Source organism: Podarcis erhardii, assembly GCF_964252035.2.
Source record: "Podarcis erhardii genome assembly, chromosome: 3".
In the NCBI taxonomy this organism is placed as follows: Eukaryota; Metazoa; Chordata; class Lepidosauria; order Squamata; family Lacertidae; genus Podarcis; species Podarcis erhardii.
The window spans coordinates 55062698-55085583 of NC_138507.1; the positions used below are offsets into that span (position 1 = coordinate 55062698).

Below are 22886 nucleotides of genomic sequence, written 5' to 3' on the forward strand. Positions count from 1 at the left end.
TTATTTATTCAGAACTAGTTCACTCATTTTAATAATTCCCTTTCTTTTTCATATCCCATTGCCTTCAGAGGGAGACAGACTAGTGTTCTGCTGCCTGTAGCTTGTGTTTTCCATACAAATGGGCATGGCATTCTCAGGCACAGCATTATACCTGTCAAATTCCAAACATTTTGGGAAGAGGGTAGCTATTTTATAGGCAATTTTTGAAAGACACAGACACAGCCTAAACAACTTGGCTCTTCCTAACTCGCTGTAACTTTTCTGTGCAGGCTTGTTCTGCACTAGTTTTTATCTGAATAGAAATGAATAAGGAAATAATTCAGTGAGCAAGGAGTGGTCCCCCTGTTTGCATTCCAATTCATTTTTATAGCTAAAATGAATGCAGTGTATGGGGCTCATTCATTTATGTTTTTTAAATAAACACAGCAAGTACTTCTTTCCTAAGTTCCTCAGTAAAATCTTGTTAAATAGGTTTTGTGTGACTGTAGTTGAGGACCAAAAGTATACCAATGGCAATGAAGCTTCCATGAGCCCAAAAGCAAATCATAAAATACGCACACGCAAAATTGAATGCCACCAGACTAAAGGGTGTGAAGGTGGAGTCACTCCCAGCTGCACATGCAAAGCCTCGTTCTGAAATCTGGCTTCTCAGATAACTCTTTTTTTCTAACAGATGTTCACATTCTTCCACCAGTGCATTCCATGAGGAAAAGCTTGTGTAATCCTAACAAATGTGCCTCTATGTTCTGGACAACAAATTCATTATTCAAGCAGGAACCCTTTGGCCATTTGGGATGAGGAAAGATGTTGGGGTAGGAATAAGTACACTTGTTTGGTTAAACAGGGCTGGAAACATCCTAAGAGATGAGAACCCTGTTGTTGGTGCTTAAGTATTTGGAATATTCACCCCATTCATTCATTTATATATTTATTTATTTATTTATTTAATTAGTTAAATAATTCATTTACCACATCATTCAGAGCAGGGAGCATAAATCCTGAAATACTGTTTTAACATAAAATAATGTTAAAAGCAATGAAATTCAAGTGGTTTAGACCACAGCACCACTTGTGTCCCCTTTCACAAAGGCCAGTGGAAGCTGGTCAAATAGAGTGACTGGGGCACTGCCCAGTCATGTGTGGTTTAAAGGGGAGAAATTACAAATTTCCCCCCAAATAGCCTTCTGTCCAAAACCACACTATTTTCTGTTACCTGCATACTCCCTAGCCTTCGATTTGAACTGTTGTAGCTATTTCTGACAATCAGCCATTCTCTGGCCAAGCAGTTTGTTCCACTGCTCAACCAATCCAAGCCAAAACTATTGCTTTAGGCAGGAAATCCCTCCCATTCAAATTCAGGCAGAAAAACACACACACAGAGCAACTGATAGGGCACCTGGTCCATATCTTCACTTGTAGCCTTATAGGCCAGTGATGGCCAAACTTGGCCCTCCAGCTGTTTTGGAACTACAGTTCCCATCATCCCTGACCACTGGTGCCATTAGCTAGGGATGATGGGAGTTGTAGTCCAAAACAGATGGAGGGCCAAGTTTGGCCATCACTGTTATAGGCAATCCAGCTAATCAGGTCACAGGTGTTAGCAGGCAGCTGAGAAAAATACTCCCCAAATTGCTTGCCTTTTTACTCCCAAGCCCTGAAAACTGGCAGCCAATTAGAATCAGTCTTCTGATCTGAGCATGCCCAGACCTTTTCCTTTGAAAAGCAGCCTGCTGAATTGTGGGTAAAGCCCCATTTTGCTGAGAGCCCAGCCACCAGATGAGCAAAGCAGCTTCTCCCCTTCTATTATTAACAGCTTGACCAGTGGAAGGATTATTGGTGCTTCTGTGAAGGAGCAAGACCGCAGGGCACTGGTGCACCAAATGTGAGTCTGTATTTTATTTTTAAAGTTATATTACTATTGTATTTGGAGAATGGAGCGTTTATGTCTCCTTGTTGAGATAGCCGTGGGGTAGATTACTCTCAGAGCTTGTACATAAAATTGTGTGGTACACTTTCAAAGGGTAACAAACCCATCACTCACAGCAGAAATGAAAAACAGGAAATGTATTGTTACAGGATTTGGGGGTTGGTTTGAATGATACTTTGGGTGTCCTCCAAGCCTGTGGCTTTGTTAAGGGGGAAGTACGTTTTCTTTCCTTTTGCTAAAATTGTGCTGGTGGTGTACTCTGCAAGGCTGTTGTGAGGAGAAAACACTACAAAACACTTGAACAAATTTAAAGCATTATTACAAATGTAGAAAACTGCAGGGGATTGTTCAGATTCCTGTCCCAGCATTTTCCCACACAATGGATTTGCTGAGGACCTGCACTTGAAATCTATTGCTAGGCAATATCCTAGTTGGTGGGGTTTTTTTAGGTTTGTTTTTGTATTATTCCAAAACTCCTTTCAGAATGGGGGGGGGGGCAGACAGGTGGGAGATCATCTTCTTTTACATTTACCGGTAAATCACTACATTCTTCGAAAGAGCTCAAAGTAGCAAACAAGGTATCCCTATTCCCCATGTAATCCTCACAACATCCTTGTGAGGTTGGTCAGGCTGAGAGGCCATGTCTGGCCCAAGGTTTTACAATAAGCTTCATGGCCCAGTGGTGATTTTGAACCTCTTCTCTTAAATCCTAGTCTGATTAAGAACCTACCACTTTATTCCATATTCTGGAAAGTAGACCTAGAAGTCACAAAGCTGGAGGAAGGGATCATCTTTTCCCATTGTGCTGGAAGTTTATGGAGGCCCTTGTTAACAGTTCAGTGTGGCGCCTTTTAACTCTCCCTTGGCCCTGCCTCTGCAACCTCTGAGGCCTTGCCTAGTTGCTCTTCCAGGTCCAGGGTCCAGCAGCTGCCACTGGAAAAGGCCCTCTCTGTTGCACATACCTGTGTACTTTTCTTGTAGGTGGGACACCAAGAAGGACTTCCTCTGATGGTCTTAATAACTAAAAATTTGATACCTGGCTACCAGAAACCCTAAGACTGAAATCCTAGGCATAACTTACCTTGGAGTAAGCCCCACTGAATACAATAAAATAAACATGCCTAGACATGGGCCCTGTCCACACTTCTACTTGTGCTGTGCCTAAAAATCACAGATCTGAGTAGGGTTATTTTGCTTCCTTTGCGTTTTCTAGGCATGGGTCTGAGCGGTTTCCCCCTTGCCTTGCTCACATCAGCAGGGCTGGGGGGGGTGGTCTTGTCCTCTGGGCAGCCCAGGATCTCCATATACACTGCATAGGCTTGTGCCTACTTGCGTAGGCAAGCCACTTATTGCTGCTAACGCAACTGTTTGACTTCACCCCTCGGGGGCACACTTCATTGTCTCAGAACAGATGGATGCCAACAACTCTCTATAGCAGGAATGTCACATCTTCTGTTACACACACTGTGTGTGGGACACATTAGATAAAGAATTTGCCTAGGAAAGCTGTATTCTAATAACACTAAACTGCAGGCAGAATTTGATGATCATTTTTGGGTGGATTTGTAGAGAAGATAATGTGCAAATGGAAGAATTTGCCATCAGTGTCTGGAAGTGATTCCTTTTCGCTTTTGCTGTTGCCATACTTGATAAAATAGCATCATGTCAGGCATATAAATCTTGTCCCAATTAAGTAAAGATTCAGAGGAACTCTTGTGCTCATAGGTGTTACTGAACGGAATTAACATCTAGTTTTGTATTGCTTAAATTCAGTATTCATACCACATAAGGGTACCTTCACTTTTGTTTTATTCTTACAAGGGACCATGGTGTTTGTTGCAGAAATGTATCCATTTTCATGTTCATCAAAGCTGTGACACATCACATTTTAGGTTACCAAAACTTGAATTTACTATGTGTGGCCCCAGTGTTGTTCTGGCGGCCGCAGGAATATTACGTATTTCGATGTTGGCTGTGTGAGGGAAATCTTTTTTCCACCACATGAATCTTCCTTAGTAGAACAGGAAATGGGTCCAGGATGTGTTGGTGCTTTGGAGCACAATGTTTGTCTCATGCTTTCAAAGGGTAGTGGCGACTCAAATGTACTGATTGTAAAGTACAGTCAGAGATGATAATCCACTTGATTAATTCAATATCAAATATGTGATCTAAATACTAAGGACTATAATCAGGGAGTTTATTCATTCCTTTACTGGGTTGTTGTGTGTGTGTCTTGCTGCCTGCATTTTTATCTTTGTTTATAAATAAAATTCTATGTTGTAGAAAATGTGATATTTGGCATATGGTGCAATATCACAGCAATTAAATTTGGTTAAGGAATGCAAGCACACCAAACTGTTGTTCTTGGAATGAACTGCAAAGAACTGACGTGGATAATTTCTGTGCAACATGTAAGTTTATGAGTGACTAATGACAGTGCAGTGGTGGCATAAGTGATAGATGGTTTAACTGAATGGGCACCTAGCAGGGGGAAGTAGGTAAATTTATGAAGAGGTGTTGTAAATCAGAAATTTTCAGCCTGTTCATTCCCTCCCTGCACAAAGTTACATCTATTGATACTCAAGGCCCTTCCATGCGTCATGCAGATACACCAGCCTATTCCTGCCCAGCACTCTTCGGTGCTCAAGCTTTTCATAGAATTGTAGAGTTGGAAGGGATCATGAGGACCATCTAGTCCAGGCATAGGCAAACTCAGCCCTCCAGATGTTTTGGGACCACAATTCCCATCATCCCTAGCTAGCAGGAACAGAGGTCAAGGATGATGGGAATTGTAGTCCCCAAACATCTGGGGGGCGAGTTTGCAGTGCAGGAATATGCAGCTGTCCCTACAGGGATTGAACCTGCAACCAGATGAGCTGTCCAGGCTGATGGGAAACTCCAATTCCCATCAGCCGCAGCCAGCATGGCAAATGGTCATGGAGGACGAGAGATCCAGGCTGGGGGAGGTTGCTCTAAAAGTACACACGAGGGGATGACTCCTACTCTTTGGAAGATAAGCCTATGCACGGAGGACTTAGAGAGGAATGGGATAGTGTGTCCAGTTGTAGGAGCTATATAGAATACCCATGGGGATCGCTCTCATGTACGCAGAGCTACAGAATGAAGGGACCAAATGTATGGCCCAAATCAGAGCCCTTAAGGGGGACATAATATCCTAGCTCATTAGCTTTTGTGTCCCACCAAAGGTTTCAGTGGGGTACAGCTTGAACCCAGTAATCCGTGTCCTCAACTTGTTTTATAAGACAGATTGTTTTGAACAATAAATCAGGAAGCAATGAGTAGCACCCTCCTCTTCTCACACTCTGTTTAATTAATATACCACCAGTCTTGCTGGGCTGGCTCATGGGCTTGTTCTCTTGGCTCTAATTAATGGCAGCTTTTACATAACATTGTGAGATACTTTATGTTCCCTTTAGAGCTTTTTTTAATTTAAAACCCTCTAATTTTAAATCCCTTCATTAGTGTTCCTCACAGCAGGAGCAGCAACTGAGCATGGTTTGTATTCTGGTGACATCTTCTGGATGAAGTTGTTGCTAAACAGAACTATCAATGCAGCCCTTCTTTGCTCTAGCAGTTTTTCGTCTTTCTCTGTCTAGTCAGTATATGCATAGTACGGAGAGATTCTACCCAGCTACATTTTTGTAGGGTTGCAGGATTAGTATATTTAAATCAGAAGATCTAGGGGCTAAAACATGTTCACAAATTAAAGCTGAAAGGCCCAGCCTGTACAGACATGCTCGGTCCCTTGTGCCATTCCCTCACATCCAGGCTAACATTTAATGTTACTTCTATGACTTAGGATTTATGGGATGCTTTACCCCATACAAAGTGCCTTCAACTCCACTAACCCTTACAACAGCTTTGGAAGGTAGGCGAGTTGTATTGGCTGAGAAACAGTGCTTTGCTTGTGGCAACACAGCCAAGTTCAAATGTATGGCAGTTATTCAAACCATGGGACCTTGTAACTCCCAGCTTTTAGGGCCAGACAAGACATGCTAGAGATGTCTTTGCAGTTAATGCATGCATTTTAAAAAATTCAAACAGCTAGTGCTAGAAAGCTGCTCTTGCTCTTCTTCACAGGCCAGACATGTGGGTCTGCCTGTCCGCTTCCCCAAGCTGAATGTCTGTGTGAGTGTTTAACATGTGCATGTAGCCATGTGTACACATGATCAAGGTATGTGGCCTGTCTTCAATGTGACCCTCGGTCCAAAAAAGGTTAGTCACCCCTGGGCTAACACCCTTCTGAAGTGGACTGTAGTGTGTGGAAACTTGTGCCCTAAGAAATCTAGCCTTTCAAGGTGTAACCTCATTGGTGTGTTTTATTTTGTTCTGATTCTTTGTTTGGAGAAGCTCACTATAATTGTATGGTGTGTGTCTTGGAGGGGATTGCAATCATTTTTCATATAGTTGGGAAGCAAATCTGTAACCCCCCAGTCTGAGATACAATGTGGTACAAATCCTGACACAAATATATTTCACTATTGAGTCTTAGTTGAATGTGTGCAACCTACAACACCAGTTATTAGATTGTTAGTTAATTTTCTTTTCTAAACCAAGCCAAAATAGAAAGAATGAAATGGATACATTTTAACAGAACAAAAAATTTCTAAGCAAAATGGTATATTTTTAGTGCCAGGGGAATTTTGTGTGTGTGTACACACACACACCAGGCCTAACCAGAAGGAATGGATAGGAATTTACAGAATAAAAAATTATTAATCAAAAATATATATTTTTGCAAGGAAAATTTGATGCATTTAATTATATGAAAATTTACTCAATGATAGCGTACTTCAACTGTAACATTACATATTTCTGGAGAATATATTAACGTTAATATAGTAATCTGTTATTAATAATAACAAATGTGTGAGAAAGCGAAAGTGCAAGGGGAGAATTAAGAAGAGTTCTAGGGTAGGGAGAGAGTCTGGAGGAGCATAGGAGGGAGACACACAGACACAGAGAGAATTGCATACAAGTGCATGGAGGGAAGTTCCAGCTTGCAGGCTGAGCTCCGCTTGCTCAGGAGATGGAGCACTCAGGCGAACTTAGGCTGCATGCATGCGCACACACACGGTATCTCCAAGGACCATTTTTGCCTGCTGCTGAGGAGGCAGAGGAGATGGAGAGCTAAGGCAGGGTGTTACCCTGCAGTGCACTTTTTGCGTCGCAGAAGGCACGGAAGAGCAGCTGAGGCAGAGTTAGCAATAGCATTGGCAGCACAGGACAGGAAACAGCACTGGCTTCCCAATTTTTGCAATATCATGCATTTTTACTATCGCACAGAAACGCACACAAGGTTCATGATATATTGCCAGGTAATTTTTAAAAAACGGTTATCACAATTTGTTCTTAATGTTGATATAAGACAGTATATATTGATATATCGCCCGGCCCTAGTCTTGACTTTGAACACTTCTCCCTCTCCTCCTCTGGTAGAGTTGGGAAGAGGAGACTAGAAGCTTTTGCTTCAGATTTCTATTAACCACAAACTGTGGTCAATAGTGAACTACAGCTTGCATAACCTGGCCACCATTATAACATATTGTTTGCAGTTGGCTTGTTTCAAACACTGCACTAGCACATGATGCAGAGCTGTGAGATATGCGTATCTTGTATCTGAAGAAGTGTGCATGCACACGGAAGCTCATACCAATAACTAACTTAGTTGGTCTCTAAGGTGCTACTGGAAGGAATTTTTTTTATTTTGTTTGCACATGAAGGGAACTGTAGGTGGTCTCATAAAATCATTTCTGTCCCTCACAAGTTAACTGTTTGAAATTCATGATTTCTAACATGGGTACAAAGCATTGTCTTTGCCTGCAGAGTTATTTGATGGGACATAGGCAGCATAATTATATTTGATCCAGAAATCTATTGTGATCATTCAGAAAGACACAGCTTCCTTCTATAAGGATTCCCCATTCACATATAGAGGGAATGGCTCCATGTAGATAGGAGAACCTAGATCAAGCACAATTCTATTTAACTGGCATTCTTCATATCCCTCCCCCTACATAGCATGAGACTAGTGGGGTTCACATGGGAGGAAAGTCCATATTCAGCCTTGCTCACCCTCCAGCAAGTGTTCACAGGAATGCAGACTGTACAGATGACACATTTCCCAAAGCTGGTATATTTAAGCACAATGTAAACTAAAAACAAAACAAAAAGTCTAGATTTTGTAACAAAATTTATTTTTGCTCTGTAGATACAAATCCAAACATCAAACAAATTGAGTGGAAAAATACTAGTAATTAACAATGAAAACTTTTATTATTTAATAAATAGAACTTTGGCATTCAAAATTCTAGCTGTAAACTCTACTAAAAAAAAAAAAGTTACAAAAAGAGGCAAGAATGACAGGCCTGAAGACATGAGCCAACCAGTGGCTCTTTAAAAATAAAATAAAAACAACAACACTGGATGCATTTCGATTTAAGTCATGACAACTCTATTTACACGAGGTATTCTGAGTGGTTCAAAAACTGAACCCAATTTTGAAAAACTACCAGTCTTGGGAGACTGATCCAGTACATATCTGCTGTGCTTTTAAAGATAGCCCCTTTTCCCTTGCCTTCTCCACTGATTATCAATGATGTACTATACCTAATATATACAAAATTAATACATTCTGTTTAATGTTCTTCATATACAGAAAAGCTGGAAAATAAAGATCAGACTGCTTTCTCAAATATTGACCCACAGCTTTTAGAAAATATTTCTATTTATGAAAGTTATTTTTCACAGGCCTACAAGCTAAAAAATAATACTAATAAGCAGAGGAAACAAAGTGCAACAACTTGATACTCTCATAACTTTAAAAAATAAGATTATTATTAAGCCATCAGCTAAAATAAAAGGCACAAAGGTACACAGAAGTGGAATTAATAGAACTATTGAATAAGCTATTGGTGTGTTTGATTTGTTCACTCCCCTTTTTTTAAATATCCACTGGCTTTTTCTAAAGTAGTAACCTTACCTTCCACTTTGGATGAAATGGCATCCACATCCAGAATATTGTGTAAAATCTCTTTCATGCAGAGAGATATACCAAATACACAAGCGGATTTACAGAGGCATTATTGAATGACAAATTTGGTTTTCTGTAATTGAGTGAATTTAGCCCCAGCTTAGGTTTCGGGCAAATGAAAATGGATACTTTGTCTTGCATTTCTTCTCTATCATTCCAGAATCTGGCGATAAATAATTCCTCTCCATTTTCCCCACAAAAGTGAAAACCAAAAATAATGAGAGAGAGAGAAATAACTTTGGTTCATATAGCTAATTTTGTTGTTAAGTTTTTAAAAGAAATCTCTATCCAGAGTTGGTGTCTGTGGCAACCTAATTAACTGAAATTCAGATCTGCTGTGCTTCTAAATCTACACACATAAAGCTGAAGGTTTAATACCTAATCCTAAACACATTTAATTAGGTAATATTGGTGATTTGGGGCTTACTGTTACGGCTTACTTCCAAGTGTGCATAGGCTCATAGACAAGCGGCCTAACTGGACTTTAAAGTCAAGTTTACATAACCATTTTGAACTGACCTAAATATGACGCTACAAATTTTATATGGCATATAAATAATAGCATTAGTTATATCCAAAAACAATTTTCCAAGTTCCTTTTAGAAATACATTCTTGAATTACAGTAGTTACTACAAAATGCCATCTACACAATTATAGAAATACAACCTGAAATATGAAAATTACTTGTACATTTCTTTTAATGTTTTCTAATAGATAAAATTGCAGCTTTCATTCATTCATAATATATTTTTCAGCCCTTGGGATTGTCTCTCATATCTGTGGCAAAAGGTTGTCATGACTAAATCAGCCTACTCAGTAATGCCATTGTTAACCACTTCTCTTAAAAGCTAGTATTAGTTAGCTTCACATAAAATACATTGAACGGGACCATAGATAACTATTTTTTGCTGAAAATACCCATGCATATCTTACCTATTTTTTAAAAATGGCATTGTAAACCGATGGGCTCTTTAGCTACTTAAACAGCAGACCTTGCATTATAACATTAGTTCAAATAATATAATACTGTGTCCTTACGGCTCACATAAATTTTGCCCATGGGATTTCGGTCTTTGGCTACCACCTCCTTTCATTCTTTAACCATGACTGAGACAAGAGAAGCCTGTCATCAGTAAGTGGAAGCTTCCTTCCAAATGCAGGTTTCCTTCTAGAGTCTAGCAAGTGTGTGTAACAGTGGCTACTGCTTATGGTATCACCACATCCAGTGCTAAAAGATGAGTTCATGTCAGCAAAACAAGATCATCTTCAGATGCATTGGGTATGTTCCGAAAGGGTGGTTGAGTAGCTGAACTGCAAATGCTAGTAGTCACACTCCCTTGCACTGTGCATTTGATAGTAGCATGAAAGGGGCCTATTTGTTTAAAACTGAAAACTGTGAAGGCCTTCAGGAGAGGAGAAACCATGTCCAGTAAGTACATGTGCTGCTCCCCTTCACACTCCTGCCCAAGCATGCAGCTGCTGAGGGGGTTGTGGCCAGTGACATGATCCTGCTACCCTCATGCTTTCACTGAACATGTGGAGAAGTCTCAAAAGGACTCTGGAAGAATGCCAAAAGTTGCTGCGGAACATAGGCTTTATTCTTAGAAAATTGCTGAGCAAATGTTGAGCTTCAAGGGTTACACGTATACCTACGTACAAATTAAGATGCAGTAATTTCTTCTATTACTCAATTACTTAATTATTCCCCTTTATGAGGTTTTTAAAAATAGTAACTCCACTTCAGCATATTTAGAGAATATTCTTCTTGTTCAGCTTTCCATTTCCAAAGAAGAATATCAGTCTTTTTAAAAAAAGCCAAGGGCTCTAAAAAATTGCTTATGCAAATAAGCTTTTAAAAAACACACTGCTATTTCAACGCTTCATTTAAATGAATTGGGAGGGGACAACATTAACTGAAATAAATAAGTTTATAGGTAACAAACAAGGAGGTCAAATAAGTCCTAGAGCAAGGCTAAGAAAATACTGAGTGTCAGAGAGAATGTTGTGCAGAAAAACTCCCTCCTCTATTTTGGTGATTTTCAATGAGTGCTGCATAACAAGGCGGAAATGTTTGCCTATTCAAGTGAGGGCAGGAATCATGCTTTTCACTCCGATTTGGCTTCATGATGGCATAATGTAGCCACATTTAACTGGCTGTGTGATTACTTGGTATTATCATACTGCCTATGTGAACCCTGACTGACTGTGATTATCTCAGAAAGAGCCCCATGTCTTTTTTTTTTAAAAGGACACCAAGGCTTCAGTCCAAGGAAATAAGGAAGTGTAAATAGTATGCAAAAGATAGAATAATATGAAGTCAGGACAGCTGTGAGCATTCTGTCCCTCAATGCCTAAATTTTTGTGGCCAAACATTTGGCAGAGTCTTGTTCCTAAGTGCTTTGCAAAGCTTCACTGTCTCTATTCTCAACTGGGTTATCTTCCACAAGTAATGAAGGTAATGAGTAGATGATGGTAAGGACTTAATTTAAATGAAGTTTATATTGCCTAATTTACAACCACTGTAAAAATTAAATAACTTCTTCAATTTCTTTGTCCCAAAACTATACTGTTTACGGACAATGGGAGGAATTCAATGTCGTGGTAAGCTGATTGTTCTGTCAGGGCAAACGTTTCCATCAGATAGAATAATTTGCCTCTCCTACCACCACACTCTGGGTTTCTCCCAACCCCTAGAGCCCGTTTTGGGAGGCACACAAAGGGGGAGGAATGAGGGGGAGTCCTGTTGCACAGGCAGAAGAACACCTTGCACAGGGTTTTTGCTGACAGACTTGATTAGTTGATTCCTGCACATTAGTTCTATTTTAAGTCTCTTAAATATTTTTTCTTGGTCTATGGTGATGCTGCAGTGTCAAATTTATGGCAAAGTTCTGTTTATAAAACAGAAGATGCAACAGGGAAAAAATACTTTAACCATCAAGTCATCTTTAAGACATCTCTACAGCATAGCACGTTGAGTCAGTGTCTTATCACACTTTCACACTTTCAGTTGCTTCCTGGCGTGAAAGTAAATTGATTAGAATTATTTTTCACCATTCATGCCCTCATCTGCATAGAAACAAATAAAGCAATTCTTAACTTGAGTACAATACCACCTAATTAGACCTACTTTCTAATAACTGTAGTGGGGTTTGCAGTTGTTAGTATTTTAAATTCAAGCAATTTGTTTTATGTTGTAAGGACGGAGGACTAAGTACTTTCATGCTTACAAAGTTGTTTCAAGATAATACTTACAAATCTCCATTTGAAAACACTGAACAGTAGTTAAGATAAATACTAAAATAAATTTCCACAGACAGAAGTCAGGACAATGTTGCTCAAGAATCACCCATTTAAATAAATATAACTCTGGAAAAAAATGACCAGAATAGGTTTTTCTTTTTTTGAAATAAGTACTATCATATGCAAATGGTATTTCAACATAAACCAACAATGTAAAATGGAGACATAACATATAAAACTGAAAATGGCAACCTTTTCAAAAGAAGCTCTTGCTCACTTTTAGCTATGACAGTTGGCAAGACAAGTCTATAGCTTTCTGCACATCAGGGCCAATTGTCATAAATAAGCAAAACGTACCTTATTCTCTTTTTTCCTTTCTTTTTCAAAAGGAAGCACTTTGTTGCTTTATATAATTGATTGTCAGAATAAAGTGACAGCAGGCTTGACTTGGCAGAAAGGATGTGTATACTTTAACACAGCAAAATAGAGCAGTCTGGATTACCAAGTGATTTGGGGTACATTGCTTCCTAATTCTAGAGCACTCCTATTGTAACTATCCACCAGGAACAATGACTTTCGGAACACATGAATTAAAGATGTTTCTTTTAGCTTTTAAGCTTCCTGGGTGCTGGAGTGAGCTCCTGGAGAAATTTAAAGTAATTAGGTATTGATTATGCAATATTCTCCTGCTCTTTCTGTGTGTGTTATAAAAACCCTTTCTAGCTAACTAACCTTTTGGGTTGAATGACTGTGTTACCCCTTGGTCAACCCTCTGGGGGTGACCACATCACATTCTTGGGCATACACACATGAAGCCCAGATGTACAGGCACACATGCATCCTCCCCGCCTCACATGATCTACATTGGTATCAAGGAGAGGCTAATTTGCATCCCCATCAGGGTGCTGCTTGGAGCCCACTCCAGCGATGTGACTATTTTAATTTTGGCTTTTTCCACTACTGCCAAAATCAATGGGGTCCTGAGGGGTCAGAAAAAATTGCTTGTGGTGTGTATGTCCAGGTCAGGTCCCAAGAATGGGCAGAGGAAGGTTAGCCATCGATATATAATGCACCCAGGTCACAAATGAACTTAATTGACAGCAAAGTTTCCACACTAATATAGTGCAGAAGAGGCTCACAGGATGACAGCTAAATTCTCAGGCCTGAACTTCTTATGCTTTATTGAAAATATAGGAGCTTATGTGCTGCTTTGTCTAAGAGGAACACTGATGATGAATGGACATCAATTTCTAAGTAAAATGACCTTTACCAAACTGAGATGGCAAACATTGCAAGGTAGGTAGGCTACCTTTGTGTGTGCCTGCCCTCAAACAGTCCTTCTAAGGAGCCTCCATGTCATCATCCAGTTTTAATACCTACACACGGCAGGGCACTTAAAACTTTTTTCCCCTAGTAAAATTCTCAATACTGATCTTGTACCCTAAAGCTTTGCTGAAGGGGGGAAATGATACAGCAGTAACTGCAGTGTCTTCTTCCGACACTTAAATCTTTTGACTCCAGAAGACAATATGGATGCTTTTACAGACCATGTCAGAGGAAACAAAATCCAACATTTCCAACAGAAACACATTCTTCACAGCTTTGACCTACATTCAGTAGTTTTGAAGAAATCAGATCTCTTGTGCAGCACGTCCCATTCTCTTCAAGTGACGACTGCTTCACCGGCATGAACTTACATGCAAATGCTTGAAACCCTTTGATCTGGCACACGGAGCGTGTCTTCCAGTATGGCTCCTTAACATAAACACAAGGAACTAAAACCAGAGCAGCATTTAATAACTTAAGTCACTGTTGCTGTGAGCCAAACCTTTTATCACTGTGTAATGCAATTTTCTCCCATGTCTTGAGCATAGCAGTCTGATATTATAGTCCTCAATTCATCAATATCTTTTCGTAACTGACACACCTCTAAGAGTTTCTTTGAGAGAGTTTCTGTGCTGTGGTAATTCTCATCTTCAGATGAGCAGCTCATTGCTGAAATTATAATAAAAAGACAAGACAGCTTAGGTAAACACACAGTCAACACACCTAACTTTGATTTAAATATTCCAGCCAATGTTTGTTTTGGTACATTGAAAAGAAAGTATGAAAATGTGGCACTTTCCCTTCCACAAATGTGGAAGAAAAGGGGTTTTTTTTTAATATTGGTTTCTTGCCAACAATGCAACAAGAATGGAAACATTCAGAGAGTGATTTTGGTTAATATCCCCCCCCCCCTAAATTAACAATGCTGCTGCTCTAAATTTGAAGTATCCCACTTCAGGACAAGGTTTACTCTACTTCAGATGTGGGTCAGAATCAATGTTGCGCCGACAGATGCCAAGGCACCCCCCTTCCTCACAGCCACCCAACCAATCTGCTTGAGGGGGTCCCCCAACCCTCTAGCAGATTCTTGGTTGTGTGCGTGTAAGGATAAGTCCCATTTGCAGAAGCAAGAATCAGTTGTGCAGGTGGGACACGACACCTGACCACTTAGAGGCCACAGAGAGTGTTATGCACATTGGGTATGCTGTTGAAAAGCTACAAGGGGCTCAAGCAAATAAGAGGATCAGCTTCTGAAAAGCAGTTTTCCATGCACTGTTTTTAGCTCACCAATGCAGAACACCAGCATTTAGCCTACACAGTTGCTCTTTCAACAGTATCTGTTGCTTTCTTTGAGATGAGCGGCTTTGCCTACATCATCATCATCATCATTACACTGCTGTCCAGTTTTTACAAGGGCTGCAAGCTTTACTTGGCATTAGTAGGTGAGGCTATGAGTTAAGGCTCACGTGCATATTTCTGATTTTAGCTCGTGTGTTGCAGTGTATAATGGTGAATGGAATAATAATCATGATGTATGAATCTGATTTATTGAATTGCTGGTGTAAACGGAACTGGACTTTACCTTATTTTTGCAGAGCTGTTCTCTGTATCCATTGCTAGTCACCACCAACCTTCCTCCATTTTATTATTTATGTATGTGTTAAATTTATACCCTGCCCTTCCATAAAAAATGTACAAGGTGGCCAAAAAACAACACCCCCCCAACTAATTCACAAACAAATAAGCAGTATAAAAATCACATAAGAGCAGACAAAAAATAACAGCAAGTTTAAAATATAACTAATTAGGAATGCAGGTTGAAATACAGAGCAGCAGAGTAAACAAAATCAGACCAGTAGGCCCAGCATCTGTGTAAATTAAAAGGGGTTGCCTGTTGGCAGAAGGCCATCAACAAGTGAGCCAAGCAAGACTAGTACTGAGACAGAAAATAAGGGCAGGAAGGCGGCTTGTAGGGGAGCTACAAGGAGACAACCATTGTAATACGTCTTCCCACAGATTCTGGAAGTACAGAAAAGTCTAATAATTCCTGCATTCTTTTTACCATCCATAAATGTAACCTGTCTTGTTTTATTTTACTGTTACAGTAAGTTCTAATCTTGAGTAGGTAAGAAGCAATTTTTAAAAAATCTTGTGGTTACTAAATGCCAAACTGGAAGGTTTCTGTTTGGTTGTCAACATTATAACTATAAAGTACAAGTCACACCCCGCAAACTTGCTCTTTCTCCCTGGCCAAATTCCTGGATTTTACTTGTACAGATGTGTCTTCTCATTGTTCAAATCACTTACATCTGATTCCCAGCAGTAAGGACAGGTTAGGCTCCTTGCCCTGAGCTCTGTGGGTAAGAATACTGCAAAGTGCTTTCAAGTCAAATAAACAGTGAGACATTTCCTTGAATAACTGATCAGCCACAGGTAGTTTTTCAGCCACCGGCTGTCTGGACAGCTCCATCTGATGAATCTGTTCCCTCAAAGATGCATTTTCTTCCATAAATCTTTGGTTCTTAAATAGGGAGATAGAAAATAAAAAATGCAGACATTTATTCACTGGTTCTGTTTATTAGAAAAATTATATAAATAACAGGCATAAGTTATTTCGGAAGCTGTTGTCCATTTTAATGAAAATGAACTCTGTGTTCAGAGCCAGTCTATCTATGAAAAGGAAATGGTGTGGGAAAGCAATAAAGAATGCTCATCACCATTAAGTTCTGCTTGTGAATATCTAAAGGCATCTTGAAAATGACTGTTGGAAACAGAAGGGTGGACTTGGAAGACTTTTATTTAATACAGCAAGACATGTTTACAATATACTTTTTAAGGAATATTCCCAGAAGATTTCTCAATCATGCACACAATTCAATAAATGACAAAATGTGTTTTATTACCCTAGACAGGGAATGACAAACAACTAACTGCACATGATGCATCTTCCCTCCACCACAAAAACAACAACAACAACGCATTATGGGGTCAGGATAAGTCTCACAATCCCCATGTTTAAATTGATAAGTTGCCTTAGCATTTCATCTTGAAATGTAAGTTTCTAGTATAGGTTCAATTAATATCAGTCTTAAGTATGCATTCCAAAAGATCAAGATGACAAGACTTGCTTGCTATAGGATATAAAATATAGAAAAGCCTTCATTAGTTAAACTTTATAAACAACTCATCCTGATCCAGAAAGTGTGCACAGGGTCATATTTTTAGATGTAGATTCCATTTCTGGATAAAGTCTATTACTGGGATTCAAAGAGTGACACTGGGTACACCCAAAGATCTGGCTTATTAGTGGAATTTATGACATTCCCTCTCCCCTCCAGCAGCAACACACCATGCTATATCATAAATTGCCCCCCCCCAAAGTGAGTTGCCGTATAGTCCTGTGGTGTGGGAAACACAACTCCTCTGTGAACAAGCAGGACTATCTGTCCAGTTTTTTGGTTCCTAGCCTAAATGTGTAAAAAGGCTGTTGCTGCTACATGAGCTGTGAGTCCTTGTATCCTTCATCTTACGGTAAGCAACTGGTGGTCCTTCTCCATCACCAGACTAGTGATCAGTGAGGACAGTGCCAATCACCTGTTAGGACTGGAATGTGAACACCATATCCAGACACGGTATTTCTCCTTCAAGCGACAGATCAGCTGTTTGTGACAACGATTGTTATACCAAGAATATCACCACTTACCTTGTAGTGTCCAGAGTTTCTTATCTTTAAGAGAAATTGTTGTTTCTCGTATTGTTACGCCTCATTCCTTCTCAGGAATGCAATTTTGTGATGTATTTATAGAATAGAACAAAATGGTGACATGGTAGACAACTGGCTCAATAGATGCGATCTCAAAAACTTACTTCAAGTAGCGTCTTTTGTAGCTGCTGTACACTCTTATCCTTTTCTTCAAGTTCACTTTTCTGTTTTTGAATTGTCACTTTTCCTTGCAAAAGCTTATCTTGCATAGACTAGGGGGCAAAAAAAGAGAAAAACACCTTAAAGCATGTAGTCCAGTAAGCCGATAGCTCAAACACTGTCAGTTGCATTTGCTTCTGCTTGTAACTTCAGTCTTCTAGGAGCACTTTAGGCAAATTTATGCTGGCTATTGTGCTGACCAGTTTCTGTAGCCGAGAAGGTCATTTAGACTAAGGTGTGCAATTTTGAGGCCTTCCCTGCCAAGTCTAAAAATTTGATCTACTGGATTCCTGTCCTCTGCTGGCTTCAAGGAAGCAGATGCTGATGCATCTATTCAGCAGCAAAAAAAGTCCCCCCAACTTTTCTTGTGGGGAAGATGGAGAGGGAGCATTTCAGCTTCAGCCAATGCTCAATAATGCTGGGGCAGAACCAGCAGTGGCTGCAAAAGTAGCCCTTTGCCTTTACTTCTATGGGATAGAGAGGCTGGGGATGTAAGGGCTTTAGTGACTGCTCAGGAAGGGCTCTAGCTCAGTGGTCTTGCATGCAAAAGGCCAAAGGTTTAATCCCCAGCTTCTCTAGGTGGGCTGGGAATGTCAGGAATGCTGGAGCACTGCTGCCAGTCAGTGTAGATAATATTGAGTTAGATGGACCAATGTTGTGACTTGCACACAATGTTGTGAGGCAGATTCCTATGTTCTGTGTACAGCAGTGAGGCTTTTGCTTCTCTTGTGAATGGCAGCCAAAGAAACAAACACACACACACACACACACACACACACACACACACACACACTCACCTCCCGGTATCTTAAAACTAGTTTCCTTCCACAAACTTACTGGATGTACCTAGGCATGTACTTAAATAACCACTAACAAGTGAACTTTAGTGGTGTGCCTAAGCTGAATCATATTATGCTTGGAGACCTGAGTCATCAGAATGTGCAGCCGGTAATAAGGATTCAATCTAGCTATATCCCCAAGGTCTGCTAGATACCCAGGAGTTTCACTTAGCCCTCTACAGTGTTTAGCATAGGGGAATAAGAATGGGAACTGCTTGGCTTCTATGGATGGGAGTGTTTATCCTGTAACAGTTGTGGGATTTGTCATTAATACTACCCTATCAAGGGACCTCTTTAGCTTTACTTATGTAATAGCTACACAAAACATGCCTTCAAACAAATACCGGGAAAGAAAAGAACTGGGCTCAACTAACATCTAACTTTTACAGTAGTACCTCGGGTTAAGTAGTTACAGTGGTACCTCGGGTTACATATGCTTCAGGTTACAGACTCCGCTAACCCAGAAATAGTGCTTCAGGTTGAGAACTTTGCTTCAAGATGAGAACAGAAATCGTACTCCGGTGGCGCGGCAGCAGCAGGAGGCCCCATTAGCTAAAGTGGTCTTCAGGTTAAGAACAGTTCCAGGTTAAGAACGGACCTCTGGAACAAATTACAGTACACTGTACACAGTTCCGGAGGTCTGTTCTTAACCTGAAACTGTTCTTAACCTGAATTATGGGGAGTGAGAGGCCCCCTCAGTCAAGCACTGGAGGTCCAATACCCATAGAGGATCCTTTAGGGTGAGATGGTCCTTCATGGTGGGCCAGCTTTCCACTCCCACCCTCAGTTTTTACTTCTGCAGTGCTCAAAGGAACCAGGGCAGTCTCTGAAATCCCCAAAGGAGTCCAAGAGTGGGCTTAGTTTGCAAAGCCCCCTGGACACCTGGCAGGTAAAGGGTTTGTCTAACGAAGAGCACTTCTCCCTCACATTTGCAGCAGCCGTGTGTGTGATCTATCAATCATCTCTTGAAATCCAGGACTGAAAATCTCAGAAGACAAAAGATCCACTCATCTGTCCAAATCATACTTTTTGAGAGGTTCAAATTAGCTGGACAAATACCACCAATGAATAGACTTATTCTTGCATTGTGTCTCAAATTATTGTTCAACACAATCTGTTCCAAACTTTCTTCCTTTTTATTACATATCTTAACCACAAAGTGTCAAATTTATGCTAATTTAATCCATGACTAGCAGGATGGAATTCTTTTCAAGTTTAGTTTTCCGTTATTTAAAACACAGCAAAGCTTCACACCATGGGATAGAAATACAGCTACCAATTCTACAGTTCAGCTTCTGGCTTTTAACACTTTCAGATATTGGGGAGGGGTGGGGACACAATCTTTCCTGGCTGTGAATTAATTGCTTCATAGTCTCTGACAGCTGAGCAGCAATTAGTTTGGGTCCCAAGAGACTCAGTCAACCATTGTTAGGACTTCCCATCCCTACATGCTGCAGTGCCGTGAGCCATGGCTGGAGTAATGCGGATCCCCTGACCTCAACAGCCCTTGGAAAAGGAAAGAGGAACTGATTTGCTTCTAGACTTGGTCCCTCTTTCCCCTTAGTTCTTGCTTCTCTTCATGCTGTCCCTCCCTGCCCACAATTTCCTCTCAACGTATTCTGGTTGCTCTGAATTCCGGCTTCTGGTGCTTGTTTGCCTACCACTGTCAGTTTAGCTATTCAGGTTCTTTCCCACAACCCTGCTCCTCTTCTCATCATTTGGCAAAGTGGCCATTTCTTGATATTTATATAACCCACAAATAATATAAATAACTTTTAAAAACAGCTAAACATCACTCCTACTTTGCATGAAGTGCTGACTTGATGTTTAGTATGCAATTGCTAGGTTTTGAGAAATGCATCGATGTAATATAACCGTTCCTACTTTTATAGATTGACAGAAGTTATTTTTTTCTTCTGCTCAACGTGTAGGTTAGTCAACTGCAATATCACATATGTCCATGCTTGTGCTTTGCTGGTTTTATTTGGCTGGAATCTAGAGTGTTCAAATTGTTGTACTCTAGGCATTAATAAAAGTTAAGCTGCAAAGGATGACAAGTTCCAACTCATTCTCCTCTTGTAAAGCTTTCAAAGGGGATTTCCCCTACTTTATGTTATTCTCCATCCAAGCATGCTGTATTATTGTGTGCTGAGGTTTACCCATATACTCTGATGACTGCATCCTTAAGCAAAGCCTAGCGTCCATTTTCAATTGACTGCAATAAATTCCCTCTGAAAAAAATTGGAGTTTAGACTTGTGCTATGATATTACTCTGCTACAGGATACCATGTCTTAGGAAAGTATGTTCAGTTTTATGTTTCAGATTAGTAAAAGGCAATGCCTGGGAGGGATTTCACACGTTACTGTAACATACAGTGGCATTTTGGGAATATACTTTATGGGACATGCCTTATTAACTACAAGATCAAACTAATTATCTGGCATTTAATAAAGATCTACAATCATACCATAGAATTATGAAGTTCAATCTAAAAGTAAGGTGGAGCGTGTACAGAAAACTCATCTATGTGGTGTTATGCACGGATAACTTCACATAATTCACATATGTAGGTTTTCCTGGATGAAATGGATCCTTTTTTCATTTGGCTTCAATCTTAATTACAGGATACAGTGTGTCTTGGCTGTTCTACTGGACAACCTGTGCTGGAAACCAGACAGGAGGAATGCATTCCTTTTGCTTCTGCTGGACATTTCAATCACCTTCAGTACCACTGACCATGGTATGGGCTGCCTGGCTCAGATGGGTTTTGCTTTGCCATGCTCTAATCCTTTTGGCAGGAGAATTTCTTAGGACAGTACTAATAGACTTCTGTTTTGCATCTTGAACATTAGCCTATGGTGTCCACGAGGCGATCCATCTTCCACAATGCTGATCAACATCCATATGAAACCGCTGGGAGACATGATTTGGACTTCATCAACACGTTGATGACATCTTACTCTTTCCAACTGACTCCAAGAAGACTGCTGAAGTACTGTTCCTACTAATGAAGCAACTCCAACCTGAGTCACACAGGTACATTTTTTTTTTTTTTTAGAACAACCAGCTGAATGTTTAAATTGGTCTCATACAGGGCTGGGCGATATATCACAAGGCAAACATCACAGTCTGGTGATACACTGTGATGTTCAAACAACAAGCTGCATTGGCCCCAGCCCCGCAAAGCAGTTTCACCCCAGTGCACTGGGGGGTGGCACAGCTTGTTCCCAGCTCGTGCATGAGGTATTGGGGTTCCTCAACTGAGGGGGGGCAGGAGTTTAGCAGAGCCCCCATGCCAGCTCTGCTAAACTGTTTTGCTAAGGAGTATGTGGCTACTCATGCCTCAGCAGAGCAGTTTAAAGAAGCCAAGAAATGAACAAGTTGTATCAGCTGTTGATGCAGCTTGCTCCTCCCTCTTCAGTATGAGGGGTAGAGCGTGATGGTGGTATATCGCAGGTGAAACCACCGCCACTCACAAGTCCCTTGCTACCAGCGGCCCTGGCAGCAGAGGGACTCAGGAGCAGTGGCAGTTTCACCTGTGATATACTGCCAGATAGGGCTGCCATCCTGCTCTGTCCTTCATACCAGTCCTGGGTGATATGTCACCCAGGCCTAGTCTTCTATCAGTGTGCATGTTTCAGCTGTGCAAAGGAGCCATTTTCACAATAAATTCAACCTGAGATTCTTTTCAGATGAGTTGAACCTCTGAAATAATCCAAAGAAATCACACCCAAACAATTGTTCAAGGAACGTGTTTGTGTAATTTCTGAATAAATCTTTTACTGTTTTGGGACATGGTCAATCACCAGACAGCTTCTCTAAGTTGGTTTTTTCTTATTAATTTTAAAAGTAATATTTCTAACATTCCTTGTTGCATTTTATAATGCTTCCATTAAACAGTTTGTAGATTATTAAAGACCTGCTCACATATGTTATCGTTTAGTTTAAAAAATCACTTGTCTCCTCAAAACTTGATCATACTAACATATTTTGCATGCATGCCTGTCTTGTCTGAAGGTTAATCCACACTTTGCCTTTATTATTTATAGAATTTGTATGCCACCCCATAACCGGAGGTCTCAGGGCGGTTCACAGAACAAGATCAACATAACGCAATATATATATACACAATCAAAATAAAACAACAACCCAGTAACACCCCATTATTTTGTTCAGTTTGTAGTGTTCATACATAATTTTTGTGCTGATGTTACGATTGCTGGAAGCTCTCTTGATGGTCTTGTGGTATGAATAAGGGGGAAAGGGCTGTGTTGCTTCTGCTGCCCTCAGCTTGTTTTGACAGCTGGATGAGGGCAGCAGGCCCATGGGCTTCAGTGGCGAAGAAATGCTTCCTATGTGCACATGTTTCTGCCTGCGCTTTAAAGGTGGCTGAAAAAAAAACAAGTGCCAGACAGGTCTGTGCAATGTATCACCCAGGACAGGTATGAGGGCCAGACAGCAATGACTGTTCACTCAGCAATATATCGCGGGTGAAACAGCAGCTGCTCCCAAGTCCCCCTGCCTCCAGAGAGACTCAGGAGCGACTGCTGTTTCACCTGCAATATACTGCTGGATG

At 40.5% G+C, this 22886-nt stretch overlaps 1 protein-coding gene and 1 long non-coding RNA gene across 6 annotated transcripts in view; one reads left to right on the top strand and one right to left on the bottom strand.

Annotated features, from left to right (window-relative positions):
* Positions 1-1760: 1760 nt before the first annotated feature.
* LOC309338812 lies at positions 1761-22242 on the top strand. The gene is made up of 2 exons (XR_014155056.1): positions 1761-1882; positions 20935-22242. It is a non-coding gene; the product is annotated as an uncharacterized lncRNA (long non-coding RNA).
* The window catches only part of CEP85L (centrosomal protein 85L), a 101591-nt gene continuing 92703 nt past the window's right edge, over positions 13999-22886 (bottom strand). For all 5 annotated transcript variants that reach the window (XM_081856149.1, XM_081856150.1, XM_081856152.1 and 2 more), the window contains 3 exons: positions 17416-17523; positions 15856-16069; positions 13999-14217 (listed from right to left, as the gene is read on the bottom strand). In XM_081856149.1, the coding sequence (XP_081712275.1) occupies positions 14057-14217; positions 15856-16069; positions 17416-17523 (483 nt within the window). In that variant the 3' untranslated portion in view covers positions 13999-14056. The remainder of the gene's footprint in view (positions 14218-15855; positions 16070-17415; positions 17524-22886) is intronic.